At 49.2% G+C, this 26,478-nt stretch overlaps 1 protein-coding gene across 5 annotated transcripts in view; it reads left to right on the top strand.

Annotated features, from left to right (window-relative positions):
- LOC139054890 (uncharacterized protein C15orf61) overlaps nucleotides 1-26,114 on the top strand; it is an 82,745-nt gene extending 56,631 nt beyond the window's left edge. For 4 of the 5 annotated variants that reach the window (XM_070532585.1, XM_070532588.1, XM_070532586.1 and 1 more), the window contains 3 exons: nucleotides 2,040-2,267; nucleotides 24,419-24,530; nucleotides 25,908-26,114. In XM_070532585.1, coding sequence (XP_070388686.1) covers nucleotides 2,052-2,267; nucleotides 24,419-24,530; nucleotides 25,908-26,035 — 456 coding nt within the window. In that variant the 5' untranslated portion in view covers nucleotides 2,040-2,051 and the 3' untranslated portion in view covers nucleotides 26,036-26,114. Of the gene's footprint in view, nucleotides 1-2,039; nucleotides 2,272-24,418; nucleotides 24,531-25,907 lie in introns of all 5 variants that reach the window. The other variant, XR_011511591.1, reaches the window with a different exon arrangement.
- The last annotated feature ends 364 nt before the right edge of the window (nucleotides 26,115-26,478 follow it).

Genomic DNA, 26,478 nt, shown 5'->3' with positions numbered 1-26,478 from the left:
TAACGACACATCTGGATGGACTTCCCGTCAGGGAGTTGAAAACACTGCACATTCTGGGAATGTGGGTACAACAAAACAGAGGCACCACATCCCCCAAAAGTTGGGAGCAACAACAGGGAACGTAACCGTATGATACGAAGTATAGCTAGCAGTAAAGATGAGCTAACTGAAGTAGAAACTGTTAGGCTGGTCCACGCCTTCATAATTAGCAGGGGGACTTACGCACTCCCGTACCAGGCCTTTGCAAACCATGAGAATTAAAAAGCTAATACAATCATAAGGAAAGCCTTTAAGGCAGCGCTTAGCATCTCCGAAAGTGCTAACAACGATAAAGTTGAGAAACTAGGCGTCTACAATACCTTTGAGGAATACGCGAGTGCGGTCCTCATAGCTCAGAGGGAGAGGCTCTGCTCAACGAGCCAGGGACGTGCAGTTCTAGAAGAGCGGGGTTTCACGCCACGACCGCTATACTGCGACGAGGATACAGTGTTACTGGACAGGGACATGAGATTTCATATCACGATGGCACCGATGCCGAAAAATATGCACCCGACATGCCATGCCGGTAGAAGACGAGCACGAGCTCTAACCCTGCGACTCGTTTTGGGAAAGGTTCGGCCGCGTACTACACAGATGCTAGCAGAGTCAGTAGACTCACACGGTAGCGGTCACCCAAAAAGAACGTCATAATGGCTACAGTCGTAACTCGGTCCACGTGTGCGGCTGAAGCGGCTGCAATGGCCATGGTCATTGCAGCCGAATCCTGGTAGAATTGTGGTAGAATTCGCAGAATTCTGGTACGAACCTTGACAGAGCACCACGATATTATTTGGTGTCCGGCTCGCGAGGGCTTGGAGGATAACGTTGCGGCAGACCGCATTCATGAACCGAGCTGCGGCTGAGCCGAGCGCGGGACTCCTTCCAAGCACTCGTGACATTCTTCTACAACAGCGGGAGGAACGCAGAGAGTACGGTTATCCACACAAGGCCCTTAACAGACAGCAGAGTAGGGACTGGCGACGCATTCAAACAAAGAGCTTCCCCAACCTGCATCAACTCAGTAAAATAAACCCAACTAGATTTCTGCACCTCTGTCCATGGTCTTCTAACAAACCCACACTACATCATATCACATTGGAGTGCCTGGAAAGGCCTTCACATATTACTAGCCCATACATAAATGCATATCCACTCATGTTAAATAGGCAGTGGGAGGCATGGCTAGCGGACGAGGGAAAGGAGAGCCAAGTGGCTCTCCTGGACCAAGCCCAGCGAGCTGCTCGCGCCAGTGGAGCCCTGGACAAAGGGCCCAACCACGCTCGCCTACTTTTCTTTTTGAACCCTGCTGAAACTCTGCTAAAAAATAGTTTCTTTCCTTCCGTGTGGTATGCTAAGCAGCTTCGCTGGTCAACCACATTCACAGAGCGGAGTGGCTCATGATATTTTAATTTTTACTTAAATCAGGTGACAGTGGATAGGTCGCTGTCTAAATGCTTCCCGAGGTACTTTGCTGAGGATGCGCATTAAGTGCTGCAAATTTCCACGAACAAAATTTTGGAGAGTGCAATAAATATATAGTGGCTTGTTTGAGTCGGCTGCGTTCGCAGTGTGAGCAGGAGGGGCAGACAAAGTCGTGGCATCAAGTACACATTTCATAGTCTCGCAGCTTCAATTTTCTTAAGTAAGTTCTGGGATTTTACGTGTCAAAGATGTGGTATATGAGGCATGGGGCATTAAATTTGACCACTTCAACGTGCTGCACACACGAGCGTTTTCGCATTTCGCTCACGTCGAAATGTGACCGCCGTGCTCGGGAATTTCGCCCGCGACCTCGTGCTTTGCAGCGACATTGCCACTAAGCTCCCGGGACTGGTTTGAATTTCCTTCCTTCTTTTATCGACGAAAACAGAAAGCCCGAGAAAGGCATTGCATTCAAAAATATTGGCAGTGACGTTTTTTTTATTTTCACGGAGGTATGGTCTCTGAATGCTCAAAGTTTCGGAGTGGTGTTCTGACTGCAGGCTACGCTTTCGCTGCAGTCGCCAAGGTTCATGGGGCGACAGCGGTGGGGTCCCGTGACGCGGATGAGCCTGGCTCTGGGTCGCCGCCTGGAGGGTCGCCCCCTGGCGTCGGAGGTGCTCAGCGGTCATCTGCGCCAGCGAGGTCTTCCCCCGTGGACGTCGTTTCTGGTGCGTTACGCAGCCGTGCGCAACGATCACTTTGGCTGGTCGCACTTCAACTGGCCCCTGGACGGAGCAAACTACCACGTATGTATGTACTACTCCGATCGAGTCTCACTTAAATTTAGACAATTGTTTGTCAAGAAACATACAATGTCTATTTCTTTTGCCAACGGTACATCGCGCTGACTTTCGGCCGCCACATAATAGTGCCGCTGTTCAGCCGCAAAACAGGAAGGCTTCCCGCCGTTACCCTCGGCCAGACACTTACACAGATTTAAACGACAGCTCTTACTATAGTTGTGACCTCCGCAGACGTGATGAGTGCTGCCCTTTCCAAAGGAAAGTCAGAGAGGGCCACAAACAACAATGAAGATTCCTCTTTACGCATGTGCCTCGCAGCTGACCTGATTCCTACTGAACTGCTGCAATTTATAGGCCAATAACTGATGTAGTTTAAAGCCTTGACCATTAAACGTTTAAAATGACTTTCTTGCAATATTTCCCACCGCAGAACATGTAGCAGAACTGCCGTGGTCTACTAAGGAATACAGGAAATCATGTTCGTTGGGTCTTGCTCATCCAATGATAAGGTTCCACATCATCTACGTAAAGTAGATGAAGCAGAAGAGAGGTTCGGAAAGAGGGGGTTGAGAGCAATATACTCTAAGATGGCAGCATTGCCTTGCTGACATATCTTACTTTTATTATTACATCTTGTTACACTTTTTCACATTAGGCACTAGCTATACCCATTATGCTTATGTGCGTTGTCGCCCACGCACTTCAAGTCCCAGTGAGCGGAATTAGCAAAGCTTTGATTTTCCTTCGCCTCACGACGAGGTTGAGGATGAGGAGGTGGCATGACGGCAACAACCTGACGACGGTGTCGGCGTGTCAAACATACCTAGGCACCGAGCCAACAGAGCCGACCCAGTTTCGAGCTGAGCGAAACGCGACTTAATTCACAGCATAGCATGGCGTCAGTACAACCGTTGCACTGAGTCTCAGCTGAAATTTCGTTGATGCCAATTGCGTGCAACGGACGCTACACGCGGTGTGGGTCTGGCACCGTGTGGCGGGATCGAGGACTGTGTGAAGTAATAGGGCATAACTAAGCGTAGGCTTAGTTGGTATGGAGTTTCCTTTTTTTATTCGTCTGTTAAAAAGAGGCTTATTGGCACAAGGGGGTGCGCTATCCTGGCTCCGAGCCTAAGCATCTACTTCTCGTGAACCAGTGGCGATGGCGCTGGCACGTATGCTTGTCTTCTTCCTTACACTAAACATTTTCTTTTCTGTTATCTTTGGGAAACGTTTACGGTACCAGGTTACACGATGTGCCGGTAATGAATACGTCTGCGAAATCTTGATACTGGTTGAAAGGCGGGTACGTGTGAGAAATTAGATCAGACGAGCAAGAATTACGCAGATATCCTGTGCATTTCGAGCACGTTAAAGGTCCCTTGCTTGTGAAATTTAATCAGGGGTCCACCGTTACGGCGTGCCTCATAATCAAAACGTGGTTGTGGTACGCAAAACCCCACAATTAAAACATATACATGCAGATCTCACGCACGCTGGAAATCGATGTAAGGCAAGCTTTCTGTGCTGTTTGCGTTGATTGACGACATTTAGCGCTGTTGTTGACGGCCTACTACAGTCCTGATGATGAGGTTAAATGGTACCTCGCGTGCACCACTTGTCATAGTCTACGTAGTACACAGAGCGAGACGTGTTTACTCGAGCCGTTTTTGTGCGCCATTGTTCGTAACCTGCGAGAAGTTTGCACAGTCATTCCCTCACATGAGCACATCGCATCGTGGCTGGAATATTAATTTCCTGGACAGCCACTTGCGTGTTGTCGTCTTGACGCTGCGGTGCTTTCAGAGCGCAGCCCGTTCCGAGCGTTGGCGTCGTACCTCGTAAACGAGCGAACGAGCACCGTGAAAGATGAGAGCGAACGCGGACCGCAGTGGGTACGGCGAAAGAGGGCGAGAGCGAAGATAGCGCGAGGAGGAAAGCGTATCAGGGTGCACCGGAAGCATGAGGCAGAAAGCGGAAGAGGAGGGTACGGGAAAGCATGAGGAGAAAGGCGTCATGCCGCACGAGACGGCGCCAGAGTAGCTCGCGTCGTTCAGGTGCCTCGATGCGCTCGCTCACCTCCGCGCCGATCGCGGGGGCTCGCGCATCGAGTCACTGTTTAGTCACTCAACGCGTGACTGGCCACGCGGCTGGCCTCTCGAGGCACTTTGCGTGTATTCGCGGGCTTCTTTCACGCTCGGAAAAACACTTTTATGTATCACGTGTTGAGCAACAGAAAGCTCTGTCGGTAGTTTTTCATGTCGCTCTACAATTTTCTCATTTACACTTTTCATCTAATTGTAACAGTTTAGAAGTTTATTAAATAATGAAGACTAAATATATAATTAGGTGGAATGAAAACAGTAATTTCAGTATCTCCAAGCAAACGGCAAACAACATTACCTTGGTTCTGTCCAGCTACGTGGCATTCGCATATATTTAAGCTCTGGTAAAGTTAGCTGGGGCACCTTCTATATACCGGGTGCGGAAGGTATTTGAGAAAGTTATGCCCACGCGCAAACGGACACATACTGGATACAGATAATTTATGACTATTTAACATTGTGTACAGGTGGCCATGCAGGCAATGAATGTCATCATTCAGTGAAATCGCCGAGAGCAGCAATCACAAACTCCACACGCTGCCGAAACCGACCGCAAGCTGTGATGAAGTGTGTGCTCGGAACATCCGCCATTGCATCAACAATAGCTCCCCTGAGAGCCTCAAGGGTGTTGTGTGGGTGCTGTTAAGATCGGCCTGCAGCTATTTCAGCCCGCTGCACGTGTTCCGATCCAATCGGGATGGTGGCGCACTTCAGAGACTGGGGATAACCGGCAGTCACGTGGCGAGGGGTCAGCTCAGGGGAGTTCTCGAGGGGAGCCCAGTTGAAAGTGACAACAGAGGTTGTGTTCAGTACTACAGAAATTTCTGTTTACAACAGGATTTTTCTGTAGTAACTACAGATTCCTGATGGAGCGACAGACTTTTCTAATGTACAACAGACATTTGTTGTTGCTACTACAGAAGTACAGTCTGTCGTATGTCTGTTGTTACAACAGAAGGCTGAAGCTCTACAACAGATTTTTGTAGTACTACAGAAAAATTTGTCATCACTACAGGCACCCTGTTGTCCGAACAGAAATGTTCCTGAAGTAACCCGAAAAACTTTTGTAGTGCTACAGAGAGCTGTTGATATACTACAGAAACCTATTGTGGCAACAGGCCCCCAATTGTCACAACAGAAGTGTTCCTGAAGTAATGCGACCAACTTCTGTTGTACTACAGAAAAATGTTGTTGTACGACAGAAACCTATCACTGCAACAGGCCCCCAGTTGTCATAACAGAAGTGTTCCTGAAGTAATGGACAAACTTCTGTGGTACTACAGAGAACTGTTCCACAACGGAAACCTATCGCCGCAACATGTACCCAATGATGACAACAGAAGTGCACTGAAATTGTGTGATGCGACAAGCTTCTGTAGTGCCCGGTTGAAAAAGACAAAAGGAATTCCTGTCGCAACTACAGAAATTCTGTTGTACGACAGAAGTTGTTGACATTTCTTAATTGGGAGATATTTCTGACGTTACGACAGAAATTCTGATTTCGCAACAGAAGCATTCTGTCGCGACAAGAGTTCTGAAGTCGGAACAACAGTTCTATATCCTGACAGCGACTCCGACGTTACGACACCAATTCTGACGTCGCAGCAGAAACATTCGGTCGCGACGGCCAAGAGTTCCGAAGTCGCAACAGAAGCGCTTTCCGTCGCGGTCCTTTAAAATTGTATGTTTTCGCATCGGTGGTGTACACTGTACTTTTCTCTTGCGCGGTATTCAATCGCGCTTCTCTGAAGCCGGCAATGCTGATGGCACCGACACCGGTATTAAAGTCGACGTGGCGAATAGTTATAATTGTGCCGTGACGACGCGGCACCAGCAACGCCCTACCGGCCTCCTCAAAATCGGCCGCTGATCAAAATCATACCGTCTGTGGGAATGGCTACGTATCCGTTTTTTTTTTTTTTTGGTAAGATGTGGTACACGGGCCTGTGGACTTGCATGTGCTGTTACACTGACACATTAGTTAATTTCGCAGGAATATTTCACAAGCTTATGCGAAGCGGAAAAGAAGATTTGGGTTGTTCCACAAAGTTGCGTGAAAAGCGGTCTCGCTCGGGTCTCATTAATCTGGTACAGTGCTGCCGTGAGAAGCCAGTATGCTGCGAGAAAGAACTCTCATCCACGAATGTTTAAGTAGCTATTTTGCATTGAACACACGAATTATATGCGTGCTCAAAGTGTAAAGAACGATAGACAACTGTCGAAACTAGCAGTAATAACCCTAAAAGTCAACGTTGTCTATTTCTGAATTTCTTATTTAATAAGGATATCGTATATCAAAATCGATGTTCTAGCACTGCACGATGTACCTGTCGATGGTACGAACACTCTTGCTCTTCTAGAGAAGCGGCACTTGACGCGCTGGAGTGATAGCGGATCTTGGCTCTCAAAATGCAAATGTAAACATCAGCGCATCAGCACGTCGTACTATTCACATGGCCAAAACGTACACTCGAAAAGCAGAATCGTGAGGTCGCATGTTCGAATCCTAGGCGAAGACGTTTTTTTAAAAAATTTTTTACTTTTATGTTTTTCTTTTTCGTACTAACAAATTTACATAACCTTATGGACGTCTCTGTCCATTTTAAATTAAATATTGATCAAGAACTACAGAACTTTCTACTACAGGACGTCACACTACAGGCAACAGAACTACAGAAACGACGTCCCAAAATACGACAAACTGTTAAAATTTCCTGTTGTGTTTTTCAACCGGGAGGTAATTGGCGGAACCTCCCCATACGCTTTTCGAGACACCAAACAATGGGCTACCCGGGCGCGCCACCCGGGACGGCTCTGAGTTCGACGAAGCAGGCTTTGTGCGCAACACAACGCCGCCCTGTTCTTCTATGAGAAGAACAGGGCGGCGTTGTGCCCCCGTCGCCGCCGTCGCCGCGGGAACGCCGACGGGGGCTCCTTCCCACGCGCCGACCAAGACGCAAGACAATGTGCTACCCGGGTGCGCTACCCGGGACGGCTCAGAGTTCTACGAAGCCCCTCTGACGTCGGCTCCGGACCATTGCACCTATGTGTGTGTGTGTGTGTGCGTGTGTGTGAGCCCTCCTCCTCCTCCAAGTCGAGAGCCCGCCTCCTCCAAAAGGGCGGGTCATCTACAATGATGTCGAACTATGACTTCGAGCGGAGTGCTTATAAGCAGCGATTGTCCGCTGCTTGTGGGTGCTCGCTGTCGTGCTCGAAATGTACTAGTGAGCTGTGTACTCGTAAGCTGTTTGCTGTATGCTCGTCTTGCGGGCTCCATTTGGAAGTCACGCTAGACTGTCGATGTATCTCATGTTCAACTGTAAATAACATGTAAATAAATCCTGCTCTCTTAAGTCCCGACGAAGAGTCAAGCTCCTTCCTACAGCTACGACTGCCAAATCTTACATCTGAATGACAGCGGTGAGATCGGCCTACAGCTCATAGATCGTCCGACAACTCTAACAAATGGTGGCAGCGGCGAGATCGTCTGACGAATCTTACAGTGCCTATTGGACTTCCTCTGAACTACGCGCCATACGTAGCAGACCATTGGGTTGAGATCTGTGGAGCTGGGAGGCCACACGCTTGGAGTAGCGGGGTTGTGGAGGTTTTCGGCCATCCATATTTGCGTGGCATGGGCTTGGGCTGTGTGGGATGGTGCAAAATCTTGCTGGAAAACATACGGCCTCTCACGTGCTACAGCAATCCAGGGCTTCACAGCCGGCTTCAATACCTCACTGTAAGCAGCAGCGTTATTTCTGGCACGTCGGAGGAAAAAATGGGGAAGCATCGCGTCTCCTTCACTGCTCACGACACCCAGTCACTGATGCTGGAAATTTTGTGCGCATGACAGTTGGAACATCCTCGGGGCCTTTGCACAGCCACCGGTCATTTTTGCGGTTCAGCTTCTGGTCCTGGACGAAGTTTTTTTCATCGGAGAAAAACCACAACACTCCAGGCTCCTCTGGGTGTTTCAGTTTGGTCAGGAGACGCTTAGCCCTGGTCTGGCGATTCTCCTTGGTTTTCTCAGGCAAGAACTGTCCTCCGCATAGCATAGGACTTGTACTCAAGGTCCTCACGAACCACACGTCTGACAGTGGCCTCGTCAACCTCCACCTCCTTGGCGAGCGCTCTTATCGACTTGCCAGGGTCTTCATCAATAATACCTTAGACGCGACTAATGAATTCTGGTGTCTCAAGAGTGTCAGAACGCTGGCAATTGCGTTTCCTTTGTGAAACAGTGTCTACATCACTGTCATTGGCATCATTGGCAGCCTCCAGTTCTTTCCAAACTTTGAACACGAATGGTCGGGCAACCTTCAAGGACACGATAACTGCATACTTCTTCATTTGCTTAGTTAGCTGAAGTTCCGCCGTGGTTACGTGCAGCAAAAAAGTATTGGCTGCTTTTATGTGCGTAGAGGATGGGGGCCATGAAATGTGCGTTCTCAAATACCTACCGCACCCTTTAGTAGGAGCGCGGCAGAGGGGTAAGGCGTGGTGATGAACTCCTTTGGGTTTTGTTAGTCCTTTCCCATGCGTCGGCACAATGACCTCTCGAGCTCCCTGGGCATCGCCACAATACACTCTAGACCGCGGTAATTGTGCGTGACCCCCCTCAATAGCGGTGCAGAAGGTGTCGCGCTCACCTTTGTACTCACGCGCAACAGTCCAGAGGGGAGGTAGATGGTAACGAGGAGGTACACAGGAGGCTGAGGACGGACAAAGGCGACACAGTCAAGAAATGAATTCCCACTTTTAGCTTGCGGCAGCTGGCATACATGTGAGGGGGGAGGACGGCGAGAGAGAGCGGGAAGGAGACGTCAGAAAGCACGCCACGTGAGATCTCTTTAAGGAAATGCTACTAGACATGGTAACATTTCAGGACAAATTGATAAATGCAAATTCAATATGTGGTGCGATTCAGTACAGCACGTTTCTGCTATTTCTGAAAAATGAGCACCAACTAAATTTATCCAGCGGACAACTGACGCAAGGCGTACGGAGGCAAAGCTGCATCAAAGTGCCGCAGCGTCAGAAAGACACTACGTAAGCGGCCGCCCTACAAGTCTTCGTTGCCAGCCACGATAGCTTAGTAATTATGACGTTGCTACAGGTGGCAGTTGTCATCCCGACGAACGGTTGCCGTACTTCGACGGGGTCTAAACCGCAGCCTCGAGCAGTGCAAAAGCGCTCGTGTACTTAGATTTGGGTGCGCGTTAAAGACTCCCAGGTGGTCAAAATTATTCTGCAGTTCCGCCTAGGGCGGGTCTCATAATCCGATTGTGGTTTTCACGCGTAAATCCCCATAATCCGAATAAAGTTTAGCACTTATTACATGATGCCACGTGCCCGGAGAGGCCAGAACAGTGCTAACTTTCTCGGACAACGTGAACAATGGCACACAACAACGCCTCACGAGAACACGTACGTCTCGCTGTGGATTCTGTGTGCTACGCAGACAGCAGTAGTGGTGCACACATAGTAACCCTTAATGACAAAATCGGGGTATTGTGCTAAAAACACACGGACTAGGGAAGTATCCACTTGTACTTCTGTTGTCCGCGCGTTTTTAGCGCAATATCCCCCTTTTTACAGGATAAACGTCCAGCAGCTTGAAATTAACGCTGGAGAAATGAAACATTCTCCGTCAACATCACCACCAATTATCGTCAGTCATCGCAAAAGCGCAGAAAGCTTCGCATACATCGATTCCCACAGTGCGCGTGATTCGCGTGGTTTTTTTTTTTTAGTGCGGCTTTGCGTGCGGCCTTAGTGCGGCTTTGCAACGCGCCAGCAACTTTTGAAAGGTTTATGGACACAGTGCTGAGCGAATTGAAATGGGAGATCTGCATGTGCTACCTCGATGACGCATGTGCTCATTTTTGGCAGAACACTTGAGGAGCACAATCAGCGCCTTGGCGTCGTACTGGACCGCATACAAAACGCTGGACTAGTTTTAAACTCAAAGAAGTGTCACTTCGGTGAGCGCCAGACTCTCGTGCTGGGTTTTCGCGTCGACACAGATGGTATTTGACCTGACCCGGAAAAGATTACTGCAGTGCGGGATCTAAGCCAACCGAAGACAGCGAAAGACCGTCGTAGTTTCCGTGGCCTGTGTTCGTGCTTCCGCCGGTTTATTAAGAACTTCGCCCAACTTGCTCACCCACTCACATGCCTCCTTCACAAAGACAGTCCCTACGTATGGACTACAGGGTGCGAGCACGCGTTCCGTCAGCTGAAGTATTTACTAACTTCTGGGCCTGTTTTGCGCTATTTCGATCCCGAGGCCATGACTGAGCTGCACAGTGACGCTATAGCGTTCGCGCCGTCCTCATTCAACTTCATCATGGGCGCCAGCAAGTCGTTGCATACGCAAGCCGGGCACTGACGAGAGCGGAGCGAAATTACACTTTCATCAAATTGGAATGCCTGGCCTTCGCATTCCAGAAGTTTCGGCCATATTTGTGCGGTCGTCATTTCAAGATAGTGCCGGATCATCATTCCCTTTGCTAGCTTGTTGGACTGTGGAATCCTTCCGGATGGCTGGCACGTTGAGCGTTACGCCTTCAGGAACATACCTTTTCTGTCTGCTGCCAGAGCGGTCGACGTCATGCCGGCTGCTTGTCTCGTCTCCCGTCGCCACACTCCACCGCTAACGATGACGACTTCGACGACCATTTTGCCAGCATTACCGAGTTTCCTGACCTCAGCACCTTTAAATGTGAGCAACGTCGCGATCCTTCACTCATACCCCTATTGGAGGCTACCCGCACATCAGGTCAGACAACGCGCTTCACGCCATGTAACGGCCTGCTTTACAAAAAGAATTGCTCTACCGGAGGCGCTTCCTTGCTCCTAGTCGTTCCCGAACGCCTGCGTACTGCTATAGTCTGCGCGCCATGCATGATGACATCACATCGGGTCACCTTGGCTTTGCTGGCACGCTTCATTGATTACGCCAATGATTTTATTGGCCGAAGCTATGGAAGAGCACAAGACAGTACACTGCAAGTTTCCCAGGTTCGCAATGTCATAAGAAGCCGCGGACGCCTCCTGCGGGCTTCTTCCGACCAGTGAAACCACCTACCTTACCGTTTGAAAAAGTTGGTATCGATTTGCTCGGCTCCTTTCCCAAGAGCTCTACCAGCTGTCGCTGGATTATTGTTTGCGTCGACTACTTGACGCGCTGTACTGACACAGCGGCACTTACCTCTGCTACCGCCGCCGATGTGTCGTGCTTACTGCTTCATTCTGTCAACCTGCGTCACGGCGCTAAACGTGTTGTTATAAGGGACCGTGGACGGCAATTCACCGCCGACATTGTTGAAGAACTGCTGCGCCTTTGCGGTTCTCCTTATCGCCATTCAACGACGTACCACCCACAAACAAATGGTCTCACCGTACGCGCGCATCGTACACGCTTGCCAACATGTTGCCTCTATACGTCTCAGCTGATCACAGGAAATGGGATGCCGTGCTGCCCTTTGTCACGTATATACAGCCAAGCACGAAGTAACCGGGTATGTGCCTTTCTATCTGTCATACGCTCGCAGTCCCCAAACATTCTTGGACACAATTTTACCATTCGCACTGAACGAAGACACATCCATTTCGCGGACCTCGTGTCGTACCGAAGAAGCACGTCGGCTAGCTCGCTTAAGAGCGCTCTTTTCTCAGGTTTGAACCAAGGCATGCCATGGCGCCAGGCATAGACATGTCACTTTCGCTCCTGGCGATCATGTTTTACTGTGGATTCTTCTGCGGAAGAAATGCTTGTATCGCAAGCTCACCCCAACGTACAGCGGTCCATTCGTGATACTCAGCCTATTAAGTGACGCCGACTTCGTCATCGCCAAACTGACCGCCGATAATCGCCGGTCGCGGAAGACACAAGTGGTTCATGTGGTCCGCCTGAAGCGCTACCATCATAGGGTTCCCGGATCAAGTACTACCAATTATGCGGATCGACGAGCTTGGCCGGCACCGGAGGAGGATGTTACGCTGCGCGGCGGAGCCGAAGAAGAGGAGATGGAGGAACTGCGCGCGTGTAGAAAAGGCCCGACTCTACGCCCCTTCGATCATCTTGTAAATAAATCCATCTTATCCTTAACAATATCGTAAATATAAAGTAATCAAAATGTCTTTTTTACCATTTTCTAATACAAATACACTAAACAAATAAAATTCTTTAAAATGCTTATGCCACTACATCATATGCAATTACATTTCTTCGGGAAGAAACACATGAGGCACAAAAAAAATCCATAATAAAAGGTGAGATACAACCATCGCCCTCCCATTCAGAACCCGCCGCTTCTCAGGAAAGCCGTCGCGAGGAGGAGGATAACGATCCGGCACGTATTGCACCACGCGATATTCTTGCCCACCAACGCGGCATGCGGCAAAGATACGGCGCCCCCCACACATCTTTGCTAGGGGAAGACACAATAGATCTCCGCGGGATTCGGATGGGGGTCTACCCAAATTTATTAGGATTGAGCAAAATTTTCCCAACGATGTAGGGGCGTGCCTGTCCGTGGTGTAGCGACTCACCACCGTCTTTGTACCACATCTCATGGGGACGCCAAAGTAGACCGCCGAATTTAAATGCCTACTTAGGTAGATGAGCAAAACGTGAACAAGGTGAATGCAGGAAACCAACGTTTCGACAAGTGGACTTGTCTTCTTCAAGGCGACATATGCTTTCCTCGCCACAGTATATATAGGTGGGGTTCTTCTAAAGGGGAGGCGGTGTGAGGCGGGGGGACGCGGAAACGAGGGAAAATGTGTTAGCGTGTCGAATTGAGAGTAAAGGAACGCTGTGTACAAGATGAAAGCCAGCACCCCCCCCCCCCCTTCCCCACCCCGATCTGTCAACACGCGCGTTAGCCGGCGTGTCAAGGGCGCCTGACACGCCGGCTGACAAAAAAAAAAAAAGAAAGAGAGAGAAAGGAAAGGGGAAAAGGAAAGGGGGAGGGGGATACGCCAAAAATTCAAACTAAGTGTTGTTGCCTATAGCTTGAAGTTTAGCATAGCGAATAGATTCTTAAGCACCCTTTGAAACGTTTATGCCTATTGGTTGCAATGTTTTGAACTTATGGATAAGGTATGATTCTCTGTACTTTCTTTCGCGTTCAGAACGGAAATTTGACTGTAAGATGTAGAGTTTAAGTTCATCAAAGTTATGACGTGGTTGGTTGAAATGCTCGGCGACGGCTTTGGGAAGCTTTTTAGCTGTGTCCGCGCGATGTCCGTTTAATCTGACGTTCATTGATTGTCCTGTTTCACCGATATATTGTTTCTTACAGAAGGAACATTCAAGCGTATAAATCACATCCGAACTTGTGCAAATTAAGCTAGATTTTACTTCATGTGTATAACTATTTGCGGTGCTTTTAATTTTTATGTCACTTTGAAGGTGCCTGCAGGTTTTGCACCTAGCGCGACAACATGCTTTTATTACGGGGGAATGCTGCTGGCTGACTTTTGCGTGCACTAACATGTCTTTAAAGTTCTTGTTTCGGTTATAGGTAACCCTGGGTACATCCGGGAACGCTTTTCGCGGACGCTCGTTACTTGATAATATTGGGTGGTATTTTCTTAGGATGTTGTTTATGTTTGGGAGTGCATTAGACTATTTTGTTATAAAGGCCGCCGGTCTGTCAGATTCTAGTGTGGGCTGTCTCTTCGCCAATTCCGACTCTCTCCAATCTTGACGCGGCATCATAAGCTCTATCGAGAGCAACTTGAGGATAGTTCTTTTCTGCTAACGTTGATTTAAGGTCATTTAGGTGGTGGCTATAATCGTGGTCTTCGCTGCAGATTCTTCTTATACGTTTCGCTTGTCCGACGAAAATTCCTTGCTTGCAATGTCGCGGGTGATGACTGTTGTAGTCTAAATATTGCTGGCTATCTGTAGGCCAGGCACGTACCCAGGATTTTTTTTCGGGGGGGGCCCACCACCTCCATCATAATCATCATCATCATCACCAGCCTGTTTTTTGTCCCTTGCAGGACGAAGGCCTCTCCCTGCGATCTCCAATTACCCCTGTCCTGCGCCAACCGATTCCAACTAGCGCCCGCGAATTTCCTAATTTCATCGCTCCACCTAGTGTTTTGTCGTCCTCGATTGCGTTTCCCTTCTCTTGGTACCCATTCTGTAACCCTAATGGTCGAACGGTTATCTAGCCGGAGCATTACATGACCTGCCCAGCTACATTTTTTCCTCTTGATGTCAATTAGAATATCGTCTATACCCGTTCGCTCTCTGATCCAAACCACTCTCTTTCTCTCTTAACGTTATGCCTAGCAATCTTCGTTCGATCGCTCTTTGCGTGTTCCTTAACTTGCTCTCAAGTCTCTGCCCCATATGCACTGGCAAAATGCACTGGGAAATGCACTGCCAAATGCATCGGCACTGGACATATTGCACTGGCAAAATGCACTGATTGCACACCTTATTTTTCAATAATAATGGTAAGCTTCCAGTCAGGAGCTGGCAATGTCTGCCGTATGCGATCAAACCTATTTTTATTCTTCTGGGAATTTCCGTCTCACGATCAGGGTTCCCTGTGAATAATTGACCTAGGTAAAGGTTTTCCTTCACAGTCTAGTGGCCGACTGGCGATTCTGACCTCTTGTTCCTTTGCCGGGCTATTTATCATTATCTTCATCTTCTGCATAATAATATTCAACCCCACTCTTACACTCTCTCTGTTAAGGTCTCCAATCATTTGTTGTAACTCGTCTGCATTGTTGTTGAATAGAACAATGTCATCGGCAAACCGAAGGTTGCTGAGATATTTGCCCTCGATCTTTACTCCTAAGCCTTCCCAGTTTAATAGCTTAAATTCTTCTAGGCACGCAGAAAATAGCTTTGGAGAAATTGTGTCTCCCTGTCTGACCCCTTTCTCTATAGGAATCTCCCTGCTTTTCTTGTCTAGAATTAATGTAGCTGTAGAACCTCCGTAGATATTCTAATGCGAAGGACGAGTCAGTAAGACGAGAAACTATTTACATATTATATTTACAACAACGGTTGCAGCGCTGACCGGTTAGATTGACAGCGCGAGCCCAGTTTGTTCTTCCTCCTATTTTCTGGAGTGATGGCGCCTACGCGCCTCGTTCAAACAAACAAATACTTCACGCATGTAGCAATATTTTCCAAGCTTTTTTACGTAAGCGTTCTGTACTCCTTGATTACGTAGTGCCTCTACGATTGCTGGTATCTCTACTGAATCAAATGCCTTTTCGTAATCTATATAAGCCACATAGAGAGGCTTATTGTACTCTGCAGATTTCGCGATAACCTGATTGATGACATGGATGTGATCCATCGTAAAATATCTCTTCCTGAAGCATCTCTTCCTGAAGCCAGCCTGTTCCCTTGGTTGACAGAATCCAGTGTTAACCTTATTCTAATGGAGATTATTTTGGTAAATATTTTTATATACTGGGAGCAAGCTAATGGTCCCATAATTGTTCAATTCTTTAACGTCTCCTTTTTGTGTGGATTAGTATAATGTCTGCATTCTTCCAGTTTTCTGGGGCCCTTGCAGTCGATAGACACTTCGTATAAAGAGCCGCCAGTTTTCCTAGCATTATGTCTCCTCCATCTTTGATTAAATCGACTGTTATCCCACCTTATCCTCCGGCTCTTCATCGTTTCATGTCTTGCAGGGCCCTTCTGACCTCATCGCTAGTTATAGGAGAGTTTCTGTATCCTGTTCGATCATTACTGTTTCTAAGTGAACTATCGTGACTCCTCTGGGTACTGTATACAGGTCAGCTTAGAATTTTTCCGCTGCTTTTACTATATCTTCGAGATTGCTGATGATATTATCCTTATCTTTTAGTGCATACATCATGGTTTGTCCTATGCCAGGTTTCTTTTTACTGATTTCAGGCAGCGTTCATTTTTTACGGCTTCTTCAGTCTTTCTCATGTTATAGTTTCGAATATCAGTTATTTTCGCCTTGTTGATCAGTTTTGACAGTTCCGCGAAGTGCGTAACGCTGTGCGGCCGCCAGTCCCATACAACCGCGTAGAGCGCAGGACTCTGCGATTCTAGACGTACTGCGCTCACTGCGAAAGGTTAGAAAAACACCCACATAAGCACAGCAGAGAAGTGGCTACGTGAGGCGGTTCGACCGATAACTGTAGAAGCGTCATTCAAAACAAGTAATTGTTCTCCACTTCCGGCGGCGTTTTTTTTCTAGTTCCTTCTTAAATAAAAAGATGTTGATCCATAAATATTCTCATAAACAATGGTTAGCTATTTTATTATTCGCTTTTGCTTGCAGTTTGGTAGTTGCCTTGGCTCTCCCCCTTAGTAGATCGCTTAATTTCTCAACTCCTTGCGATTTTTGTTTCCAGTTGCCAATTTTGCACGAAAAGTGCTATACAGTTAGGGAGAGAGAGAGAAAAAAAACTTTATTGCTCAGTGAATCGGAGTTATGGCAGGTCTGGGTGGGGCCCTCAGTCCAGGGCTCCACTGGCTCTTGCGGCTCGATGAGCTTGGTCCAGGATGGCCAGCTGGCTCCCCTGATCCTCGCTTGCGAGTAGTGCCTCCCACTGCCGTACGAAGTCTGTGACGCTTAGAAAAGGTGAATTGACGTTGCTTGGCCTTGCTGTACATTCCCACGTTATGTGGACCAGCGTGGGTTTCGCGCCGCACCACGGGCAGGTGTCTGTGTAATATGTCGGGTGCTGCTTGTGTAAGAGGTTTAGGTGCGCTTATGAATTGGTTTGTATGCGACGCCAGTCTTGGGCTTGTCTTCTATTTAGTTTGCAGTGCGGAGGGCCGTAGGTCCGTCTCTCCCTCCTCTGATTCTCTAATATGTCGCGCACTGCGGACAGTGGTTCCTCTAGGGTTCTGGCCGCTGCTCGCTCGTTGCTTCCTCGAACTATGCGGTCTGCCCTTTCGTTCCCGTCGAGTCCGTTGTGCGCGGGGCACCATGTAATGCCGTGGTCCAGGTCCAGTCGTGAGCCGAGTATTCTTTGGGCGCTGCGCGGTAGCATTCCCCGCATAAAGAGTCGACACGCTGCCTGCGAGTCTGTAAGCACGTGAGCCGACTGACCCTTAAAGTCGGCGTCTCGTATCGCCAGCGCTATTGCCGCTGCCTCTGCTGTGCATACCGAGGTAGTCGTAACCGTAGCGGTTATCGTGGTGACTCTATTGGTTGCGGCGATCGCGTAGAAGTCCCTGCGAGCGGTTGCACTCGCGTCCGTGTAGTAGACGGCCGGATCCTTGCCGAATCGCTTCTGCAGAGTCCTCGTCCTGGCCTGTCTGCGACCTGCGTGGTACCTGGCACTCATATTTCGTGTTATAGGAGAGACATGGACGTGCTCCCTCAAATCTCGTGACAACAAGTCTGTTTCGTCTCCGCAGAACAAGGGTCGAGCGTTGTATCCCAGTCTTTGGAGAATAGAGCGGCCCTGGGGCGTAGAGCTCAGCCTTTCTCTTTGCGATATCAGAACTGCAGAGGCATGTCCTTCATATTTGTTGTAAATACCCAATCGCTCCAGGCGCTCCGTGCTGACTGTGTTCGGGAGTCCCAGAGCAGACTCGTATGCCGTTCTGATAAGGGTGTCCACCTTCTTCGTTTCAGTTTGGTTAAGTTTTTGGAACGGCAGGCCGTAAGTAATGCGGCTAATCGCAAATGCTTGCACCAGCCTAATAGTTTCTTCTTCCGCGAGCCCGTTGCGGCTGCGTCCAACTCGCCATATCATACGTGCCACGCTCTTTACGGTTGGTGTTTAGCTCCGAATTGTGGCATCGACGTTGCCATTCTCTTGGATAAGCAGGCCAAGCACTCTCATTTGGGCGACTTCACGAATGGCCTTGCCGTCGAGATGTAAGTCGATCCTTGGTGTGGTAGTTTTCTTATGACGCTTGCTGCGTACGCACATGAACTCTGATTTTTCGGGTGCGCACGTCATACCCGCGTGCTTGGTGAAGTTCACTACCTTGTTAATGGCCTCCTGTAATAGGTCTTGTTTTTCTCCGTAGGAACCCCGGTGTGCCCACAACGTTATGTCATCGGCATAGATCGTACATCCGAGGTCCCGTACTTGCGCGAGTTCTAGGGCCAGTCGCCTCATCCCGACATTGAAAAGAAGAGGCGACAAGATTGAGCCCTGTGGAGTTCCTCGGTTGGGCATCGCGAAGACGTCAGAGCGCGTACTGCCCAACCCAATCGTTGCCTTCCTGTCGCGAAGGAAGGTAAGGACGTACCGAAACACCTTTCTTCCGCAACCTGTCTTCCAGACCTTCGAGGATTGCTTCGTGAGAGATTGTGTCAAACGCTTTTTTGACATCGAGCGCCACAACTATCCTGGCTTCTTTGCTTCGTGGCGGGTCCAAAACTTCGTCGCGAAGCATAAGAAAGGCGTCCTGTGCCGAGACGTGTGGCCTAAAACCAAGCATAGAGTAGGGAAAAAGTTCATTCCGCTCGATGTAGTTGCTCAGTCGTGTTTGGATCACCTTCTCAAAAAGCTTCCCTGCACACGACGTGAGCGATATTGGTCTCAAGTTTTGCAGATCTCTGGGTTTAGCCGGTTTCGGTATGAGTATTACAGTAGCCTCTTTCCATTCGTCTGGCAGTTCCCCATCGTCGGACCATACATTATCGTTCAAATAGGTCGCAAGCTGCCGCAGTGATTCCTGACTGAGGTTGCGCAGCATCGCATTTGTAATGTGGTCCGGACCCGGTGCGGTGTCCTTACGGAAAGATTGTGCGGCTGCGTAGAGCTCTGCCGTTGTTATGGGTTCGTCCAGCTCCGCGTTGTCTGGTCCCTCATAGTTGTATTGCACTGATGTTGTGTCCGGTACTCCTATGTAGACGCTCTTAAGGTCCTCAATGAGGGCATCGGCCGTGCCATCGTATTCATTTTCAATTAATTTCAGTGTTCTGTTTGCGGTGGTCCGTGTTCCTGTCGGATCTATCATACTGCGCAGAATAGCCCATGATCGCTTTGTGCTAAGCGTTCCTTTGAGTGCATCACAAAACTGAAGGAAATTGGTGTCTTGCAGCTGCTGCGCGTACTCACTGGCTTCCTGCGCAAGTCTGGCTATCCTGATCCTGAGTTTTCTGTTGTGTCTCTGTCTCTTCCAACGTTTGGTCAGACTTCTCCGCGCTTCCCACAGGTGTAGTAGATGCCTGTCTACTGCCGGTGTTTCGACTGTTGTCGATATTTCCCGTGTAGTGCTTCTGTGTATTCTCCTGATGAATTCCGTCCATTCTGTAGCGCTATCGCACGGTGTGGCCTGCCTTTGCTTCTGTCTATAAGCTGTCCAATCGGTTATGGTGGCTTTTCCTAATCTATGGCGAACCCGCGTCGTGTTAACTGAGACACTAATAATGCAGTGATCACTGCCAAGGTCTTCGCCTAGGTTGGTCCAGGTAACACCTCTGTCATTGTTGCTGAAAGTTAGGTCCGGCGTGGTATCTTTGACTACACTGTTTCCTGGTCTGGTTGGTTCATCCGGGCGCGTCAGCAGGAACAGCTTATGCTCCTCCACGAGGTCGGCTAGCCTTTGGCCCTTAGGAGTGCCTCGATCATAGCCCCAATCAGAGTGCGGAGCGTTAAAGTCCCCTAGGATAATTGCCCGGTCGTTGCTTTTCACTTTGTGCAATGCGGCCGTCACTAGCACGTCGAACTTTGCCTTCCTATCTCTAGGTGGGCTGTAGACGTTGGCAATAACTGTTTTTGGCTTGCAGCGTCTACATGGCCAGACCGTGAGAAGCTGATGTTGGACACCGCAGTTAGGGACGTAGTCCACGCTCACCGCTATGTCCGCCCGTGTTAGTGCTGCTATCTGAGGATGGTCAGGGTGCGTGTGCATCTTGTATCCTCTGAGGTGCGGTATGTTCTTGCCTGGTTCTTGTATGCATATTATATCCGGGGGAACAGGCGTCGCATCTATAAAACTCAAAAGTGCTGCGTGTTTATTTCTAAGAGTCCTGCAGTTCCACTGCCAGACCTCGAGGTTTTCGGCTACTCTCGTGTGGCGATTAGCCATCTATAGTACTTTCGCTGTCGGTCAGCTCTCTCTCTTTAGGTCTGCGTGGAGGAGCTCCCGGGCTGGCACATTTACGTTTGTTCGGTCCCTCTTTCGTGGCATGAGAAGAGGAGTCCTCTATCTGTCGTTTGAGCTTGTACAGCTCTGCGAAAAGAAGTTGGATTTGTCGGGATATAGTATCCAGTTTATCGTCTTTTCCTGTCACCTGTGTGATCGCGTTCTTGGTTTCTTCTGGCTTGGCTTGGTTCGTGTGGGGCTCATTCCTTTGTTTCAAATGAGCTAGCTCCCTTCGAATTTCTGCAAGGCTGTTCTTTAAAATTCTGTTCTCCTCTAATATTTTTTGATAGGCTGGACTCTGAGTTACTGGATCGGCAGTGGGAGACACTATTCGCGCGCAGCTTACCTGCTGTGACGCGATGGCCGCCGTCTGATGTTTAGCCTGCGGAGCCCTCTCCTGTTTGGGGGCTAGAGGCTTGACATTGCGTGCCAAGGATGTTGACCTGGATCTCTGACGACTCCGCCGTCTGGTACGCGATCTCGATCTGGATCTCGAGGTTCCTCCTTGTCTGAATTTGGAGGGGGTCCCCTCTTGCCGTTGAGGGAGCTCCGGAAAGTCACTGAGCTCCAATTCTTCGTCTTCTGTTGCAAACCACCGGGGTCGGTGTTGTTGAGCAGCTTTGTGCCCTCCGCTTCTCGGTCGGCCTTGCGGTCGTGTTTGCTTCAGGCGTTTTTTGCAGCTTCGGTCGCCCGTGAGGTGCTGCGCCCCGCAAGCGGCACATCGCGGTGAGCACTCGTGTCCGTCTTCGGGCTCGAGCGCCCCACAGATTCTACACACTTTTGTGTCCGGTTGCGGGCAAACGTCCGTGCGGTGGCCGACGCTGTGACAAATCTTGCAAACCTGCACCGAGTTGCGGTGTGGACGACACGCCATTTCCCCACCGCAATAGTAGACGAACCGCGGTAGGACCGCGCCGAGGAATGTGATGACTGCGCTCTTCGAGTCCCCTAGCATTCTTGCCTGGATTACCTCGATGACCTGGGTACGGACTCGGAGGTTTGCCTTGATTGTCTCTCCAGGCGTGTGCGACGGCAGTCCATGAATGACACCTCTGACGGCGCCTTCTCTTGTGGCAGCGTACGCATTGAACGCATGCGTCTTGCCATTGACTGTGAGAGCTGTGATCTTGCGTAGGAGATTGGCTGTCTCTTCCTCAGACGTTGAGACTATTGCGATGTTTGAGCCCTGTTTTATGCGCAGTATAAACTGCTCACCCTTTACTTTGTTGTGGCAGGCCGCGATCACTGCTTCTGCGAGCATCGGACTGGTTAGAGTTTTCAACGGGAGCCCTTGGTGCGGGCGGAGAATGATCTTGAAGTCATCCCGCGGCAGTGGTGGTAACTTGTTCCGTCGCACCTTGCGTCGGCGGATGGGGGTCGAGTTCTGTTCCTTCTGCGAAGGCTCGTTCCGTTTTGCCTGCAGGCGTTCCTTCGCTTGTTGCCGTTTTTGGCGCAGCGTTAGCACCGTCTGCCATCCATCTTCGTCGGGTTCTCTCGTAAACCGCCGCAGGTCCTCAGCGTCCGTGAGAATCGTTGTATTAGTTTCATCTTTACGAGGAGTTAAGGCTTCGGAAAAATCCATGCCGTCTTCCTCCGTACCGGGTTTCGGTTGGGACGGCGCGCCATTTGAGGCGCCCGCCGCAACAGAAGCGATCCCTTGAGACGCCATATGCGTCGGTGTCTTGTGTCAGACGCTGCACCGACGCGACGCGGCGGCCGCCGCCGCGCCTTAGCTCTGATGCATGCTAGCTCCGACGCCGCGTACCTGATAGCTTCTTGATATTGTGGAGCCGCCGGAAATGGGCCTAGGTCCAAGAGGATGGTGTCCTTGGGTTCCGTAGACGTTCACGGTTCTGATGATACGCAATTCCGGTTGGTTACTGGAACTGTAACCAACGAAAAACATGGATATTGCGGAGCTCGAAACGGGTGCTGCTGCACACCTCGACGCCGCCTATCGGTCCATCTCCAGTTAGGGAAAAACAGACGAGGTAACGGGCGACAGTCATCTTGCTTATGGGTTTAACGGTTATTGCAGGGTTTCATGATGGACGCTCTTTCACATTATTTTATTTCTCACCTTATCTAACCAACATCACGTGTATATGGTTCAGGGCATCTGCCAGCGTCGCGGCGAGCCGTAACTCAAGGAAACAATGAAACAAAGGGATAAGTTAAACGAAATTTGCGTTTTCTCTGGCCGCAACTCGTTCCATGAGAGTACAGACCAGCTGAGTAACAGCCGCATCCCTCTCCTAGTCCCAGGATCAGCCTAAACAAAGAAGGTTGAACTAACAAAAGCAACAGCTATGTGCGTGACGGTTGAATAGCTGGTGACAACTGAACGCATCTCGAGTTAATCGCGCGGGTGCGGAATCTATGAGAAAACTCCTTCACATTACAAGAGATGCCGATAACTACTGCCATCTAAAAGGAGTGAAAAAGGCAGCATAATGCTGACCGATGAACAGCTGCGAAGTCTCAACATTGATCTGGCGGCGCTTTAGGAAGTTGTGAGGAGCGTTGGGGAGGGAGGGGGGGGGGGTTATGCCACTTGACTTCGGGGGGGGGGCCGGGCCCCCCCGGGGCCCCCCCCCTGGGTACGTGCCTGCTGTAGGCTTCCGGTAAAGTGTCTTAAGCGGAAAACGGTAAACGGAAAACTGAGAACGACACCCCCGTTCGTTTGTTCGTTTCGTTTCGTTCCTTTTCATTGAAAATCATCGTTGGTGATTTTTGAATAGTTTTCCCCCTATATATACTATGCCCACGTGGATGGAAATATCCGAAAAGGTATTGGCATTTGCGAAGAGTGCGCGACTATTCAATTGAAACACTGAATGATGTAGGACAGTTCTATTCGTTGTTGGAAAGTTTTGTATGTTCGCATATCCCTAATCTTTAGATTGGTGCGCGAAGGATATCCAGACAGGCGTTGGCGCCTGGTGTGCAAAAAGAAAGACGTACTAAATTAATATATATATATATATATATATATATATATATATATATATATATATATATATATATATATATATATATATATATATATATATATATATATATATATATATATATGTATTATTTAGTACGTCTTTCTTTCTGCGTTTAATACGCCAAGCCTTGCGGCAGAAAAGGGGTGCTCTATGGGGGAGGGGGAGGGGGACCGGTGCTCTCTTCTTCCTCGAGGTGGAGTGGTCCCGAGGTCGGCTCTGCAAAGAGGCGGCCAGGCCCTTCCGTGTCCCTGAAAAAGTCCAAAAAAGCACTCCAAAGCTGGACTGAGTCTTTGAGCCCGATGTGCGATGGCGGGTCGAGCCACTCCTGCAGGGTGCCAGGTCGGTTCCCGCCTAGGGAGCGCATAGTGTCCTTTCTCGGACCGTGTCAAAGGCAGAGCAGCTCCACGTATTTTAGCCGAGCGAATCGGGCGCCGACTGCACTGCTCGCGCGCGGTCAGCGTGCTGGGCGCGTCGTCTTTTGTGACCGGGCCGTTGTGGCACGTGGTAGTGCGCCACAGATTATTACGAAAGCGTTGTTTTTTGGGACAGTGAATGGCTGCATGTTTTTAGTTAGAGTGTTATGTTTTCTCACTGGAAAGAAAAAGTGCGATATCAACAAGGTTTGCAATTTCATGAAGACATGGGCTGGTTACAAACTAAATTTCGAGAAATTTCTGGTTGCGTCTACTGCAAATGAGCGCTCAGAGACTTTTGTGGCTCGAAAAAGAACTGCAGAGCGAGAACAATGCTTAGAATAAATGCAATAAGCGCCGCATGTGTCGCGAGAAATTGCGTAACGATGTGTTCTAAGTAAAAAATGTAGAGTGCAGCGCATTTATTAGCGAGAACGGTGAATATTAGTTCTGACAGTTCAATGAAAGCAATGTCTGCTGTAGTTGACGAAACAAACTTTGAGGATGAGCGCTGGCGCCTCCTTACGGCGGTCGCCGATCGTTCGGCGGCAAACTGTCGCAGGTGCTGCGGACCGGGTGCTACCCGTTCATCAAGTACCACTGCTCCCAGAGGGCGCCGCAAGACCTCGCCGTGGAGGACGCGTTTTTCCGCCTCCTCAAGCTGCTCAATTTCGGTGAGTGCGCGGCGTAGGCCCAGTCGGGGCCGCAGAGGGGGGCTCGTCTTCTGGCGCCACGACGTCTCGCGTACGGGCCGCGGCGCCCGCGTGCGGCCAGTGGCAGAAGGCGAGCAACTGACGCTGCAGCCTCACTGCGCAGTGTCATCGGAATAAATTTTAGAGCTCCATGCTCGGGGCATCCGCAGGCGAGAGGCTAGTTTTAGGTGTGAAATGCGACAAATTATTTTCATCCGACGCCATGGCAAGATTATTTCGTTCATACATCCACCGGCAATAGCTGTCCGCCGTGGCGGCGCAGTGGTTTTGTCGTTCCACTGCTATAAGCTGGAGGGCGCCAGATCAAATCCCCGCCGAGGCGGCTACATTTCGATGGCGGCGAAATGCAACAACGTCCGTGCACCGTGGCCCAGGCGGTCAAGATTATTCTGGAGTCCCCTACTACGGTGTGCCTCATCGTGGTTGTGGCTCGTGAAACCACATAAAAGAGAGCTGTCTGCCAGAGCGCGACTATATACGTGGGAAACGTCTAAAAATATTTTAATGTCCCCAATCAAATCTTTTTAATGGGGACATTAAAAATCGTAATTGCGAAAATATTTTACCAAAGTCGAAACAGCTCGTCTCGTGCTATGCTAGCGAATTGCGAGCAGTTAAGTGATCCCTAATAGTTGGCCCCAGATATTTTGTTCATAACTTTTTCGTCTAAACTGCAGTGGGAATACGTCAGTGTAACGTAAAACTATTCTTGCGTGTTTAGGCCGTTTTTGTGCCTTAAGAAAAGCAATACTTGCTATCTTGAGTCATCGATTGCTGCAGAATGCGATATTAATCCATGTTTGTTTATAAGCAGTTAATGGTTTCCGACAACCGACTTTCAAAATCTGTGACCTTACAGGGAGCTGCTGCGGGAATTTCCAAATGATGTCGCCACCAGTGCTTCTTCCTTTTGACCTTTCCTTATTTCCAAGCTTTCGTTCTGGTTAAGAATGACGTCTTTTATATTGCAGTAGAGTATACTTTATAAAGTATACTTTATGCTTCGTGAGTTGTTGCTTCTTCCTAATGTTTTTATGTACGATTACTTTTTTTCTTTTTTAGTTCAATATAACTACACTGCCTTGTTGAGTGGTAAAAAATATCTTGTAAATGGTTTTCTTTTTATGTATGCTGTACCTGAATGTACACTTCTGCTTCTTTCTTGTAGACCCCCTCCCCTATTTAATACCCTCCTTCGAGGGCCTTTAGGGATATTGTAATGAAATAAATAAAAAGAAATAAATAAATGATAGTTTAAATACGCATTCGCGTTTTTAGTGTCCGCAAAGCAACGCGGTTTTGCACTGCAATGGTGTGTGACTCTCGAGTCTCCTGCAGGCATACCTACGCTGGCTTACGGCCTGGGCTCCCTGCTGATGATCCGGCACCGGGAGGTGGTGCAGACATCCCGCGGACCCGTCACCGTCTACTTCCTCTATCCGGAGGAACCGGGAGCCCAGTACTAAGCTCTGTGGATGTGCACGATGCTGTCTTTAGGAATGTTGCTGATACTGAAGAGTAAAGCAAGATATTGTACGCTTGTTCCTCGATGACCATGCTTCATTTTTTCCTGATAACGAAGATCGGTTCCAAAGCGACAGACAGCAAACTTCTGCGACTCTCCAGAATCACAACCTAATTTCCAGCGAACGTGCGTCGTTCGAGCAGTGGCAGTAAGAATGTAAGAAACCTACTACAAATCTAGTATATAACGCATGAAAATACCGACAAGGCAAAGTTCAATAATTATTTCCACCGCCCCTAATTAATCCAGAAACGTTAAAACTGCGCTAGACATAAGACGTATGATGATGTTACGGGAAGGAAGAAGCATGCGTCTATTACAGATGGCTTTTAATAGTTGAACCAACAAGCGAAGAGCAGCGATAAAACTAAACTCTTCTTCGTC

Source organism: Dermacentor albipictus, chromosome 1 (assembly GCF_038994185.2).
Source record: "Dermacentor albipictus isolate Rhodes 1998 colony chromosome 1, USDA_Dalb.pri_finalv2, whole genome shotgun sequence".
In the NCBI taxonomy this organism is placed as follows: domain Eukaryota; kingdom Metazoa; phylum Arthropoda; class Arachnida; order Ixodida; family Ixodidae; genus Dermacentor; species Dermacentor albipictus.
Note: the sequence above shows the minus strand (reverse complement) of the source record. Positions and strands in the feature narration are given on the sequence as shown.